The sequence below is a fragment of the Mugil cephalus genome, chromosome 17, assembly GCF_022458985.1.
Source record: "Mugil cephalus isolate CIBA_MC_2020 chromosome 17, CIBA_Mcephalus_1.1, whole genome shotgun sequence".
Lineage (NCBI taxonomy): Eukaryota > Metazoa > Chordata > Actinopteri > Mugiliformes > Mugilidae > Mugil > Mugil cephalus.
In genome coordinates, this window is record NC_061786.1 from 16,185,971 (window position 1) to 16,201,505 (window position 15,535).

The window sequence follows — 15,535 nt, forward strand, 5'->3', positions numbered from 1 at the left end:
CAAACAAAAGTCGCGGAAAAGTAAAAACTCACCCCTAAGTCACAGAGATGTCGATTCTGTATTAGTATTATCAGAGGACCTTTATGATTGTTAGAAATAACAGACAGGTAAAAACTAATTGCGTGCGCCCGTGTTGAGAAATAGGTCACGTAAGACGCATCGACCATTGACTGGTCGCTGGCCGGTGGCTGAAAGTTAACTGGAAAAATGACTAACGAGTTGGAACGAATCATATCCTGCAGCATCATCCATATGACGCACATAAGTCAAATCCGTTTTCTCGTTGTTTTGTTTCCCAAGACATGTATTATTCTTTCTCTTTACATTTATTTTAACTTCTACTGTATATTGGCGTCTTATATGTGTATGTGCGTAAATTCTCAGAAGCTGCCTCTGCAGCTGGCTGGTTACGCTCACCCACAGCAATCATTCAAAGCCAGAGGGTTGAGATGGCAAACGGGAGGATAAAGAAGGAGAGACCCCGGAAACAGTCGTCGAACAACTGGGCGAACGCACTGACTTTTCAGCATCGGGTGAGTTCATTTGTATTTCGTATCGTACTATCTATATTCATAATAAAACTAAAGGAATAAAAAATACTAAGCAAAAAAAGGAATAAAGGAAAATTAGCTAACAAGTCTGATACTGGAGACCTTCTACATCACCCCGATCGCGACGTATATATATATATATTTTTTTTATAAAATATATTTAATTATGTTCTCTATTTATTACATCGAATCCGAATGATAACGTCAATAATGACTTTGTACCGTGTGCCATTCATTCATCAGTCATTCTAAGTCAGTCATAAATCCCTTAGGCTTAAATTATATTCTAATGCACTCTATATTTGTAACCAATTAAAATACATTTAATACTGTTAAAATATAATACTTATACCCTGTCAGTTGAAAGCAACTTTTAATATTCCGTTTTCCCTATTTCCTGCACAACACATTGCACATGCAAAGCATGGCAGGTACAGGATTGACTGAATGCACTTTGGGGGATTTTCTCATTGAGAAAAAGTGTGCTTTCCAAATCTACTTGCATTGGCCCAAGAGCATTGGTTTATATAAATATAAAATGTTACCTTAAGCACACCAGCATACCAGATGTGTGGGTGAACAGGTTTCAGGGCTTTGTGAATTTGGAGTTGAATACATTTACCGTCACTACCATGTGAACGGAACGCAAGACAGCCTGGGGACATTTTGTTAGCACAAAGCATGTCTGTGACTGTTACAAAGTTTCAAATAACCCAACTAGTCCAGTCACCTGTGCTTTATTTTTGAGGCTGTACCACGGCGTGGAAAATTTTCTTACACAAATAATTGACTTGTTTAAATAGAAAAAGAAAAAAAAAGTTGGACTCATGTAGAGAAAACTGCCACTTTTTTTTTTTTCCTTTTTCTAATTTCAGTTTCACGAGCTGCTGCTGTCATAATGTTAAATTTTGTTAAACTAGAGAGTTGCAAACGGCTTTTTAAACATTTCTTTTGACTGACTGGACTTTGAATGGTGTTGTAACAAGTTTAACTTGTTTGGTCGTCTCGAAGGTTGATGGTCGTGTGTGTAAATTTTACCTTCAGTGGGCTAGCTTATCAGTAGTTAACACTGGCTGTTTGAACTGTCAGCAGTCAGGCAGCAGTCAATGCATGCTGGCTCGGGAGTTTACAGCTGCCATAGCTGGGATTTTTTCCAGCCACGTCTTCAGTGACAGAGCTTGTGATGTAATCATCCCACTGTTGCAGATCTGCAGCCAGGACCCCTTGGTGTACAGATTCGATTTTAAATGAGGAGAGCAAATTCCAAGTACAGTACTGTTGTCAGTCTGACTATGATAACTATCATACCATACATTTGCACATGTGGTTCAGAACAGAAAGTCAGAGAAAGCACAGGAGGAAGTCTAAAGAATGTTTCATGAATTTGAGACCAAGCTGCAGCAGAAGAATCTGAAAGGCACATGTATGTAAATGGTCTTGAATTTATGTTGCACTTTTCTACCTATTGGTACACGTTACAGTCATAACGGAACATCTACCCTCATGCATTTACACAAATGTGGTCAAACCTCTTTTCTTGTGGACAATCCAGTCTGACTTGTCTGTGTGTTAGAAGAAACACACCCTTAAATATCTGTAGATGATTGACAACAGGTACAAATGGATGCTCTAAGGAGTCGAACCAGTGTTCCATGACAATGCGCTGGCATAAAGGTCATCTGTTAGACAGTATTTGCTGTAGATTAAGTTTTATTTAAACTGCAGGATGCTGCAGGCAAGCTTGGCATGAACACCCTGTTGAGTTATCATCCCAATGGTAAATAGTTACGTACTTTTAGTAAATACAGCATTTTATTGTCTCTTACTAATATTCCAGAATAGTAATGTAGAGCCTAGACTGAAACATCTCATCTCTGGCTGGTCATTTCAGTTTTAAATGTAATCTGTTTGCCTTGAAATACAGTGCAGACATTAATGCCCAGTGGACCTCACTTCCCTTATAGTGCCACGAGGGATCTATGCAGAGCAATGTGGACGATGTGGCTACGCTGGTGTAAGCATTTATACTCACTGCACTTGTGTGTCTGCATCGTCCTGCACTTACACCACTAAAACACTAGACAACTGTATTTGGTTTCTCTGTGTGTGCTAATTGGAGTTGAGCAGCTCATCTTGGCTTTCACTATGATAAATTTTACTATAGACATTGAGTAGGTCATGTCTAATGTCTAACGTTAATTTGCCACAGATTCTTTGCCTAAAGTTTAAGTTGTTTGCTCCAAGCGTCTTATAATAAACATTATCTACTATCTATTCGCAGAAATGTAACAAGAGCACACGACGTAAAAGCTGCAATGAAACTGAGTATGCCAAAGTTCAATGTCCGTAGAACAAAAGTGAATAATTGAACTGTAAAAATCTGGCCAGAGTCACAAGAAACTCATCACTTCAAAGTAGAAAAACCTGTTAGAAGAGGAACTTGTGAACTTCCCTCTTTGTGGCGTAATCATTGGTCTGGAAGGCAAGAGAAAATTTTACCAAAACTAAAAGGTTTTAAACCATCACAATGTGATTTTATTCCATATGTTAGAAACCACACCACAAAAAAGTGTTTTATCATCTTAAGAATACAGCCAGAGTTTCTCTCTCTGCTCAGCACCAGACCTGATAATGTATGCTTTTATTTGTAATTGTAAAGATCATTGTAATTTCCTGTTTCCTTCCCAAAAAGAATATTTCACAACTTTAACTACTCCAGAACGCTGTTGCACATGTGCTAACAAGGACCAGAAAGTGAACTCACATTACACCAGTTTCACAATCAGTGCATTGGCTCCCTCTGCATTTCAGTATTGATTGATTTTAGTTTTTACCCGTCTTAACGGCCATAGGCCTTCTTATCTGTCTGAGCTGCTTTTACCCTACCAGCAACACACTACGTTCTGCAGTACAATGCTTTTCACCTCATGCTCATGAGAGTCTGGTACCACAGTGTGTTCCACCAATGTTTTTATGCAGACAGAGGGGGTTGTAAGTAATCCAGAAAAGTTGGAACACCTGTAGAACTTAGTAGCACAAGCTTTCAAGGCTGATTCAACCTTCATTGCTGCAGAACAGCTTTAAATTGTTAAAGGCCTGAAAAAAGACCTCTTTGTATAATTCCGAAATGTACATTATTTTTCAGTTTTGGGTAACCAAACCTTTTTCTTAACCTCTGGCTTTGTACCATTTGAAGCTATTCATTGGGCTTGCATGTCTTAAATTGCAATAAATAACTGGAAAGATTAGGGTGTTCTAAAACGTTTGACCGGTAGTGTGTATATATAGTCTATTTATATGAAATTGTATTTTAGTTAAATGATAATAGATGGCCCCTAAACACACACCACAACCTTTTATCTTAATTCATTCCATGTAAACGAGATGCATCTAAAATACATCATGTTTCAAAAAGTGGTAGATGCAGCGCAGATTGGCGATTCAGTTTCCCAGTGACTAAACCTGTGTGAACCAGTTCTAGAGAATATTTTGTTTTTACCATTTCAGCATATGCCAAGAAATACGTCCCTGTTCATTCTAATCTGTCCAGAATAGGACAGGACCTGAATTATTTGCTGCAGGTTGTGAAACCTCTAATCTGCTGCAGAAAATGTCCTTTCCATCAGATTTCTAAATGTGCTGCTGATTTAAAAACTACAGATGCATTTTTTGGAACACACATGTCTGACTTTCTGACTTTTAAGGACACTGCACATAACCCATCTTTGTGCTTTAGCTAATGCGTAACTTCTCTGTTATTCTAAACGTATTCTCAGGTTGGGACTCTGAACTGAATGGATAGGATAAAGGAATTCAAAGGGAAGATCCTTTTCATCCTCCTTTTTGTTACTTTGCTCATCATCATCTTCTTCCTTAACAAGTTACCCAGGACTAATTGGTCTGTCCCACCACCACGTCGGCCTCCAGCCACTTCCCCCCCAGTCACTAAGGACACCATCACTCCACTCAAAAATACGAAGCACTTGCTGGTGTCAGCCTTCATGGACCAGAGACAGAAAGGTTTTGACGTACGCATCATTGGGATATTTAAGAGGGACTCCATCCAACCACTTCACTGCTTCTTCTGCTCTGCAGACCGGTTATGTAAGGAAACCACTCCGTCGAAAATTTTACAGCACTCAGACAACTTTGGTTTTCCCTTCGCCACGACGGATGTCCTGTGTCGGATTCCTCAAAACTGTGACGCCTCATATGTCACTCTTGTCACTCAACCAGAGAAGGATGCTACAACTAAACATACCTGGCTTCCCATAAGAAACAAGAAGACCAGTGGAAAGAATGAGAAAAAGCCGCAGTTCAACTTCACAGTCTGCGTCTCCAACCTGTTTGGGGACTTCAACAATGTGCTTCAGTTCGCACAGACTCTGGAGATGTACAGGTCAGCACAGCAACAATAACACAGCTACACTGTTTTTTCTGCATTTATGAGACTGTTATCAGGAACCACAGCGTCATATAAAATTAACTTATGTTCAACTATAACATAAAACGTAAAAATAAAACCATAACGGAGTAATTAACTACTGCTACTGTACAGGTAGGTTGTTTACAAGGTAAACATAACGAACATGACATAACAAGAAGAACCCTTGCCAGACAGCCATAAGACAGAACTTATAAATAGGTTGTATATCACATAATGGTGATTATGACTGACGCAGTTACAGTAAAGGTCTGCCGCTATCTTTATTTATCTTAAAGTGCAACTATTTTATGGATTATTTGATTGAAGATACTGGCATCGTCTCTTGTTGAGATCTTATCTGTGCAGGTGCGTGTAATATGTGAGGCAATATGTGTGTAGTGTTACCACATGTGCTCTCCTTGTTTATGTGTGCTTGAAGTCAAACATGACAACACATAGACTGTATCTGAGGTAGAGGGATGGCAGATATGTTTACTGCTAATCTTTATTGAGATTTAATTTCTTATAAGCATCTACTATAATGCACTTGCAAAAGAATGAGCACAACTAATGTGACTTAAACCTTCACCTCCCTTTTCTCCAGGTTGCTGGGTGTGAACAGAGTGGTCATCTACAACACGAGCTGCGGCCCAGAGCTCGACCGCCTGTTGCAGAGTTACAGCAAGGAGGGCTTCGTGGAAATGGTTCCCTGGCCCATCGACAAGCATCTAAAACCATCTGGTGGCTGGCTCTTCTCAGAGCATGGGGGGGACTTGCACTACTATGGCCAGTTAGCCACCCTGAACGAGTGCATTTACAGATCCATGGAGCGTTCGCGCTACGTCCTGCTGAACGACATAGATGAGATTATAATGCCATACCAGCACAACGACCTGATGTCTCTGATGAGCACGCTAGAGCAGCAGAATCCGAACGTAATGTTTCATGTCTAGTATTCATTGATGCACAGTATGCAAAAAAGAACTACTGCATTTCCGGCATCCATTCTCACCACTCCAACTTAACATCCTGTTCTGCAGGCACAGGTGTTCCTCATTGAGAATCACATCTACCCCAAAAAGCCTTTTAATGAAAGTGTCATGGGATCCTTGCCTAAGTGGAGGGGTGTGCCGGGTTTTAATATTCTGGAGCGTGTCTACAAGGAGGAGCCTGATAGAAACGTTTTCCACCCATACAAGATGATAATACAGCCGAGGTAGGTTCACAGTGAAAGACGCAAACCTTCATCAGATACATCCTTCTGCACGGGCGACAAAGAGTTGTGGTGGTTAGCACTGATGTATGTTCTCCCTGTGTCTGCGTGGGCTCTCCCCGGATACTTCTTCCCACCATCCAAAGACATGCCTGTTAAGTTCATTGGTGATCTCTCTGTGTTACCGGCTGTACCCACTGACCTGTCCAAGGTGTACCCCCCTTACGCTTATGCACCCTACTGGCCTAGCAGTGGCATTGCAGGTTTTCTTTGAAGGTGTGGATTAAAGGACATGTCTTGAAAGGCCTGAAAAGACAACTCCACTCTTCAGCTGCACATGCGCCCCGTGTCGTTGAAAGCTTTACTTCACGCCTTTACTTTACTTTACGTTGCAGCCCTCGTAGCAGTAAGACAATATGTGGCTGACCATGTGTCTATGTTCATCACAGGGCAGTGGAGCAGACGTCAGTACATGACGTGCTTAAGATGTCTGGGCAAAGATTCAAGGTACCACCGGACATCTGTCGGATCATTCACTCTCCAATCAAGACCCCGATAGAGCTGCTGATCGAGCAACTCCATGTGGACACCCGACTGTTGAACTTTAAAGACCAGCTGTCCCCTAGTGTGAGCAAGGTGTTGAGAAGATCAGGGCTGCTGAATTCAAAGGGGAAGGATTGATGTAGATGGGCACAAAGATCAGTCTTTGTTTTGTTTTTTTCTTCTGAGTGCAAATAGAAATGACATGGAAACGGATGTGACGGTAGGCATGCAAATATTTGTGTAACCCAAGGAGTTATACATTCAAAATTTATTGCAACAGACACAGTAGTATGTAACCAGGGCTCTTATCATTGGAACACTGGAACATAGTGACCTTCTTCCCTTCTTCCTGATACGCAAATACTTCGCAGCCCACTCATTCTGCGAGAACAGTTCTCTGATAGTTATTGTGGTGTCAGTATGTGACCTTCTCTAAGTAATTTTACATCCACAGATCTGTCAAATAACTCTCCCCATTGGTAGGTACTGGAACTTAAAATCACACGACATCTCTGATTATCTTAACCCCACTAACACCACTCTGTTTTCCAAACACCACAGGACACCCTCAGAAAGACCATGTCCATTCTCTGATGAGTCACAACTGTTTTGGAGGCACAAGGGACGGCATTTTGGGCAGTTTGTCCAATATTAGAGGGTCATAATGTTATGCCTGATTGATGTATATGCACATATATTGCAATCCACTGGGATAAGGCAAATACTAATGTGAAGACTATGGGCTGTGAGTAAATTTTTTATCTGTGAATCTAGCATAACTTATCGACGTGGTTGTTGTAGCCAGTGTTCTGTGTTATGTTGTTGCGCGTATGTGTGTGGTAAGTTGTTTGTGTGTGTGGTAAATTCATTAAGTAAATGCATGAAACATATAGTAAGAATAGACTGTCCTTTACTGTCTGTCTTGTATGACGACATTGGAGAGCTTCTCTTTTCCAGTGCAAAACACAGTATATACAAGTTAGTGCAAAAAAGATATTATATACAAGAGAGGTTTAAAATATTAAAATTAAAATATTGAAAATATAAAAATGTATAAAAATATGAAAATATAGGTCTGGAAATACGGCACACAAAGGTTGACAGACGACACAGGTGAGCAGGTGTGCGGACTTAGGCACAGAGGAAGCCAAACAGTTTTTCTACCGTGGGTTACCACATATACGGCGAGGAGAGAATGTGAATGTCTACTGAGGTCTTTTTACGTCTATTCATATCACTTATACAATGAGCTCTTTTTTTTTTAATTATTATTTTTTTCTTGAGATCCATTTTTTTGTCTTTTCTAATAAATAAAAATAAAGCGCTAAAATAAATAAATAAATAAATAATACGCTACCTTTTTTTTGTACCTAACAGACCTCATTGTTTTGAGTGTACATGTGTGGGGGTATGCATGTGTGTAGTATGCCGTGTGTGTGCTTGAATGAGGGTCTGGGGTACGGGGGGATATGTATACAGGGAATATGTAATAGTAATGAGATGAAGTGGACATGAGTTAACATGAGTTATTGCACATTATCAGTATAATTATGTTTATAAATAAGTATGGGTTCTACACCCTGAGAGTGAGGAGTTGTACAGGTTAATGGCCACAGGCAGGGATGATTTCCTGTGACGCTCTGTGGTGCATCGTGGTGAAATCAGTCTGGTGCTGAAAGAACTCTTGTGCCTGGCCAACACGTCATGGAGTGGGTTAGACTCGTTGTCCAAGACGGCTTTCACCAAGTCAGTGAAACACCAAGTGAGTAACAAAAGAGGAAGACTTTACTTTTGATTGCCTTCTCTGTTCCTCAAAGAGTCACTGGCGTTAACACCATCTCGTGACACTGGGCACATTTGACACGGCAAAACATCTGATTAGGCCTTGAATTTTATGCATTATGAGGAAACATTAGGTGCTGCATTTTGATTTGACTGTAATAATAATTTATCCCGTGGCCAAATGATTTTTTTGTTTCCTTTCAGATGCCCTGCCCAGAAGCTACATCAGTAAATCAGTAACATAAAAAACAACTGTCACAGAATGAGAAAAAAAAACTTAAATTGTGCAAATTTGTTTTTGTTTTTTGTTTGCAGCTATTATAATCCCACTATTTTGTTGCCATTGAATCTTGTTTTAATAAGGAGAAACAAAAAATCTATTGGAGCAAACATGAACAGATGATAGAGGCAGATCGAGCCACCGCCTCTGTCGCACCACCGCACCCTGCCACACCAGGCGCGTCTTCGAGCAGCGCGTCTACCGCAGCGGCTGCATGTAATCTCGCGAGGATTCCAACATCGCGCGATAATCGACGTCGCCTCGCGTCGCGAGTATTTAAAAAGAAAAGAGAAAATCATTAAGTTGTTTTGTTGAAACGGTTGTGTTGGAAGTGTTTAAACACGTTTAGTGGCTATACTGTATATTCCATTCTTTCTTGGAGCTGTTTGCTCATGCTAAATAAAACGCGATTAATACAGATTAAAAATTAATTATATTAAATTGTGATTAATCAAATAATCTATAGCAACCCCGTGAACCGCTTGACAGCATTAGTTAAATCCAGTGATGGTAGTAACACTTCATTTTTCTTCAGTTTTTTCGGCTACGGGTAATCTAACTTCTATCGTTACCATACCGTTACCGACAATTAAATGTGATGCTTCCTCCTTTGCATAGTCTCTGTAGCCGTCCTTGAATAAAAACACTTATTTTTATTTTCTGTGTCACTGTCAACACTCCTCTAAACGTTACGTAGCGAAAGTGTGATGAAATAAGATGTTGGACACTTTGGTCGCAAAGAGGCCGTGCAGCGAGGCAGCGTCCATTGGTGACGGAAATAAGATCCAATAGGTGAGGCCGCTGTTATAACACTGCCCACCTGGAATTAGCCAGGACTGTGAAGCCAGCCACTCTTCAAAATATAGGACTGCCTTCATGAAGTCACTGAATGAACCAAACATGAGATTAGCAAATTCGTGTTGACATTTCCATAGCAAATTTAGCAAGCGCAGTGACGGATGGTGGAGATTTTGATTATTTAGTAAAAAAAACAAAAAACAAAAAAAAACATTGTACTAAACTACCTCTACATCAACAATTTAAAGGGGACACGAATCACTTAACGTAGTTATGATAATTTAAAGAACGTCTCTCATACTTAGTTTTAAAACTGGTGGCGAAAGGATTTTTCAAAACCTTGCCATTTGTTTCACGGTTGAAACACAGGGCGCCGCCATTGCTGTTGTGTCGCCGGACGTGAAGTCACTGGAGTGGTTGGCGCAACTGAGCAGCTACATTGAAATGGCATGGAAAAAGGAGCAGATTACTAAGCGAATTAAAGGAGGTATGTTCTGCATTGATCCTGATTTCACAGTGAAAGACTGTGATCAAAAGTTTGAAGCCCTATTTGCACGGGACTAGTTTTACCAGGGGCTCTCCGGTAATTTGTAATAACAACAGAGATCGTTTTCGATCTTAATACCGAGCGAATCGCCCATGCAAAGTAAAAATTACACCGCAAATAACCTAGCTCGTAACACAGAAGTCCTCTGATGATAATCCAGTGCGAATTGACATCTCTGATGTTTTTACTTTTTCGAGACTTGTTTGATTTACCGCTTTTTTCAACCTCTTGTCACTTAAGAAATTATAAAGGATGTGCTTTAATGCAAAGTTTGTACAGATGTTAGACTCACAAAGTGAAGTGTCGCTTAAGTAGCCTACTCACTTTAGACGGATGAAATAATTATATCAACCATCTGTAAAAGTGGGTCTGATTTAAATACCGTCAGGTCGTTGGTAATTTCTTCCCGTCCTTTTAACGTCTGGTCGGACTCTATTGTACGGCTACGTTAATTCTCAGTAAAGCTTTTACTGTTAGCATCTTTATTTAGCTATATTTATCACAATGAAATTGGCTAAAACTAACTGAAACCGGGGATAGTGCACCATGAAGTGTTGACAAGCCTCTCCTCGTTGCCGTCTCAGTCCGGAGCCGCTGAATCTCCTTCAACCTCCGCAGAAATGGGTCTCTCAAACATCCTTCTTGTCAGAGGCGCAAACGCGTGGGCCACTAGTTTAGTTGAGAGAAAATCTCCCTTTCTACCTCATCCTCTGACAGATTTTCCTCCTTAAACTCCTTCTTCTTCAATGGGCTCTATGCACAAGAGATGATGACGTATTTCCGGTGAAGTGTCAGAATGGTTGTAAACATCCGGTTACCACAGAGTGCTACCCTAACGTCAATAGCTACCATACACTGTGTGGTAGCTACGTCGAAAACCTAATCAAAACTGTCCTTGTTGTTGTTCTAACGGCAGTCTAACGGTTATTGTTGTGATTCGTTAATCAGAAGAACAAATATATTCTCGTTCACTAATCAGAAAAAAAAAATGTAAATTGCTCTGGGCGTTATGCCGTTTGCCTGACAATCCTCCGCACATCACCGACGGCGAATTTCGGCAGCTCCAACAAGCAACGTGTAAATTTGGCTGAATTTGACGTTGATTTCGACTCCATTGCTAACATTTTCTTTGTTATCTGGTTGGACTGGAAGTGGATGGGTACGGACCGGAAATGTCCGACCATCCTTATGCCCAAGACAGAAGTGCCGATGACGTAAGGAGTGACGTAGGATAAAGATGGCGGAGAGTACGCTCGAAAACAAGATTCAAGATGTCTGTGAAGGTTCTCAGTCATCCAGGTCATGTTAATCCAAAAAAGCGTTGAATAAGGTCAGCTGGACTTGTAGAATTTCTTGAAGACGTTTCGCCACTCATCCGAGTAGCTTCTTCAGTTCTTATAAACTAATGGGAAATTGAAGTTTAAATAGGAATAAACGCTGTGGGTTTAAGATTCAAGATCACTTTATTGATCACTTTATTGATCTCCACAGGGAGGTGGTTTTGTCTAAGCGTCCCAAGGTAACAAAGATTGTACAGACATGAGTTATAAAGACATTTCAAAGTGACTCAGTCCCTCAGTGTGCAGTTATATAAAGTATCTTGTGTGCTACAGACAGTGCAATCAGCCAAGCCATTAACCATTAGGCCGCTAACAGATAGAGTTGTGTATTCTGGTGGCTGTGGGGATAAACGACGTCCTGAAACACTCTGTCCTGCCGGTCAGTGAGAGGCGCTGTTGGCTGTGGCTGCTTTCCTTTCCAGCCAGAGTGGGGTGAAGAGGGTGACTGTCACAGTCCAGGATGCTCTGTATCTTCCCCATGTAGCACCTTTCAGTGACAGTCCCCTAAGAGTCCAGACTCCTCCCCAGAACCGAACAAGCCATGCAAATTAGCTTGTCCAGACGCCTCCTGTTCTTGTCCGTCAGGCTGCCACCCCAACAGATGACAGCGTACAGCACAGCACTCTCAACAGACTTGTAAAACTTGTGCAGTAATGCATTTTAAAAGCCGATTTTCACAATGGTTCATTATGATAAAACTCTGATGACAGATCAAAGCCTAAACTAGAACTTTGTGTAGAGAGGAAGGAAATGTTTTCCAACTTTTAAAGTTGGAGAAGGAAAATTATGTGCACACTGAGTCATTGTCTATGAAGGTTCTCAGTCTCAGTTCTCAGTCATGGTAATCCAAAAGGCATTTAGGTTAGGTTAGGCACTCATACTTCCCTGATCGACAGATAAGTATCCATCCGTAAATGGCGGTTAGTCACCAGATCTGGGTTCTTACAGAAACTAAACTAGCAAGTTTGTTTGGTTTTACCAAGAAATTTTCCTATTTAGATCTCAACGTACCACCAGTCAGCAGAAAATACATGGAACAGCAACACACAAGCTGCAACACACTATTTTCTCAAAACAAAAACCACTTCTATGCCACTGGTGTTGTTGTTGTTGTTTTGTTTTGTTTTTTTAACTTTACAAAAAGTAACAAGTAACTTACTTTCTCTGGTAACTAGTTACTTTTATAGTTGAGTAATTAAGTTACTAATGCAGTTACTTTTTGGGAGAAGTAACTAGTACCTATAACTAATTATTTTTAAAAGCAACATGCTCAACACTGAAACCCTTGAAGTTAGTTTTGACCTTTTTCAAATTCAAATTTGTTGTGTAATGATGGTGGGATGCTGCAACAATGCAAGTCCAGTTCACAGTTATTTTTGTGTGGGGGGAGAGTGTTATGTTACGTTATGTTATGAAACTCGAGACCCTCTTCACCTCCTCGTTCATGATGAGGAGTGGTGAGTGGCTGAGCTGTCTGGTCTTACGGAAGTAAATCAGTGCGTTTACATGCAGAGCTTAATCGAGCTATGCTCAAAATTCGACTTTCTCACTACAGTCCTTGTCCCAGTTTACATGCAGCGCAAGAAAATCGAATAACTGTTCTCTTCTTCCACACTAGGTGGCGATACGTGTCTTTTCAGCGGGATAATACCACGTTAATACGGACCGATTTCCGGGTGACCGATTACGTGATATAATAAACAAGAGTCGCTCATGCGTAGACCGCCATTTCAAACAATAACCAGGCGGATAATAGTACATTTTTTTAATCTTGTACGTAATGTCCGCACTACTTCTGATGCAGGTAAGATCTGTTTCTCTTCTTCTTCGATCGGCTTTCATGGACGTTTTTGCTCCGGGATCACACGCCAGGGCAACGGTGGTGGAGCATGCGCACACGCATTGTCCGGTGAAAACTCCGATTCCAATCGCATTATCTGGTTGTCTCAATCAATTATGAGAACTCCGATTTTAATCGGAGTAACGTGTTTACGTGCACTTAAGTTCTTCCGTTATAGTCCAATAATTCGTTTTTTTTTTCACGTGAATGATCATTTCCTTTGTTTCTGTTGTGTTGCGTGCCAGGTTGTTGTTGCGGCACCATGCCGACAGCTGTTCCATACAGCTCCAGAATTTCCGGTATCGCTTTCACAGCTAAGACAAATGTGAAAACCTGCTTCACTGGTGGTGCTGAAAGACGAGAAATATCGGCTGCTTTTTTTTTGCATGATCCTAGCATTCTTACTGTCACTTGGAAAAGTTGACCTGCACGGTTTCTTCCATACCGCATGAGCACAATTACCTTTCAAACACGTATAAACCCGTATAATCTTTGAATCAACGTTTTAGGGTGGAACAGGATATGTTTAAAACCACACAGACGTTTTTGTTAAACTGCATTTCATACATCACGCTGACAACTGGGTTTAACAAGTCTTCGATACAAGAAGAGAGACACATTGGTTGAGAAGGTTGTGTTTTAATGGTGCAGTCTGTCTGCATAGTGGGGAGTCTTGTGTGGCATAATGTTTCTTACCTTTGCTGTGTTTCCTCAGACGTTCAGCCTAAAACAGTCAGCTGGAGGCCTGAATACCTTCTTAGAGATCTGGAGATAGAGCATAAGAGAGACCATTAGTGTGAGTGATGAGGGAGACAGCAAATGTTTGATGACTGTAAAGAAACTGTAAAGAATTTTTAAGAATAGATGTTAAGTTAGATTTTTTTTTTTTTTTTAATTAGGTTGATTCAAGATTCAAGATCACTTTATTGGTCCCCACAGGAAAATTGTTTTGTCTAAGAGTCTCAGGATAACAGAGAACATATGTGAACCAGACATAAATAAATAAATAAATAAATAAATCCCATGAACCCACCTAAGTGAAGCCCTTCCTGTCTTGTATATCATATTCTGACAAGGCTGATAATTTAACCAGCATCACTGTTGCTAATGTTGTCCGCAATGTCTACTGTCTGCAATCTTCTGCTTTGCATGTGTTTTTTTTAACCTCCAGCCCAGAAGCACAACGTGACCTCGTTTCGTCCATGTCCCTAAAAATATGCAGTCCATTTGAATATGCCGACAGTGGCGCCGAATGTTTTCTGTGTCTCGTTTATTTTGTACTTCTGATTTTCGTCAAGAAAGGAAGACAACCTGTTGACTACAACTCCTTTAAAGCAACGTTTATCTAAATATATAGCGTTCACGGTGTTCACACGCTCTGCACACTTTACACATAATAAGCGCAAAGATCTCAGCGTAAGTGGAAGGAAACACGAACAATTCCAATTTAAGACGTATTCGCACGGGATTAGTTTTACCTGACGACATCCTGTGATTATTACCTCGACGTCTGTGTTTCATGTAGCGCATTCGCACAGGATAAACAGCTGTGTTTTACTCACATTCATGATCGGCTGTTATGTCTCTATTTACCTCACTCCACTGGGTGTCAGAGACAGTTGCAAGTACTTAGCAAATTATAATGGATGATAAAATATAATGTTATATCCCGGGGAAGACATTACCAACAACCTGGCGGTAATTAAATCAGCCCCATCTATGCCGATGAAGACATAATGGTTGATTTAATGGTTTCTTCCGTCTAAACGGATGAATAGTTCAGCGACAACTCGACTAACATCTGTCCAAACTTGGAATTATATCACACATTTCACAATTCTTAGGTGACGAGAGTCAGAAAAAAGGCGCAAATCAAACAAAAGTCGCGGAAAAGTAAAAACTCACCCCTAAGTCACAGAGATGTCGATTCTGTATTAGTATTATCAGAGGACCTTTATGATTGTTAGAAATAACAGACAGGTAAAAACTAATAGCGTGCGCCCGTGTTGAGAAATAGGTCACGTAAGACGCATCGACCATTGACTGGTCGCTGGCCGGTGGCTGAAAGTTAACTGGAAAAATGACTAACGAGTTGGAACGAATCATATCCTGCAGCATCATCCATATGACGCACATAAGTCAAATCCGTTTTCTCGTTGTTTTGTTTCCCAAGACATGTATTATTCTTTCTCTTTACATTTATTTTAACTTCTAC

The 15,535-nt window shown here is 40.6% G+C and overlaps 1 protein-coding gene and 1 long non-coding RNA gene across 2 annotated transcripts; one reads left to right on the top strand and one right to left on the bottom strand.

The window, feature by feature from the left end:
- The first annotated feature begins 72 nt into the window (after positions 1–72).
- On the top strand, positions 73–8,071 carry LOC125023584 (beta-1,4-galactosyltransferase galt-1-like). The gene is made up of 5 exons (XM_047610940.1): positions 73–533; positions 4,328–4,950; positions 5,582–5,912; positions 6,018–6,193; positions 6,640–8,071. Exons 2-5 carry the CDS (start codon positions 4,346–4,348, stop codon positions 6,869–6,871), a joined length of 1,344 nt encoding a protein of 447 aa, XP_047466896.1. The 5' UTR covers positions 73–533; positions 4,328–4,345; the 3' UTR covers positions 6,872–8,071.
- Positions 8,072–13,675: 5,604 nt separating this feature from the next.
- On the bottom strand, positions 13,676–15,358 carry LOC125023590. The gene is made up of 2 exons (XR_007114651.1): positions 15,226–15,358; positions 13,676–14,085 (listed from the first exon to the last, which is right to left on the bottom strand). It is a non-coding gene; the product is annotated as an uncharacterized LOC125023590 (long non-coding RNA).
- Between the last annotated feature and the right edge of the window lie 177 nt (positions 15,359–15,535).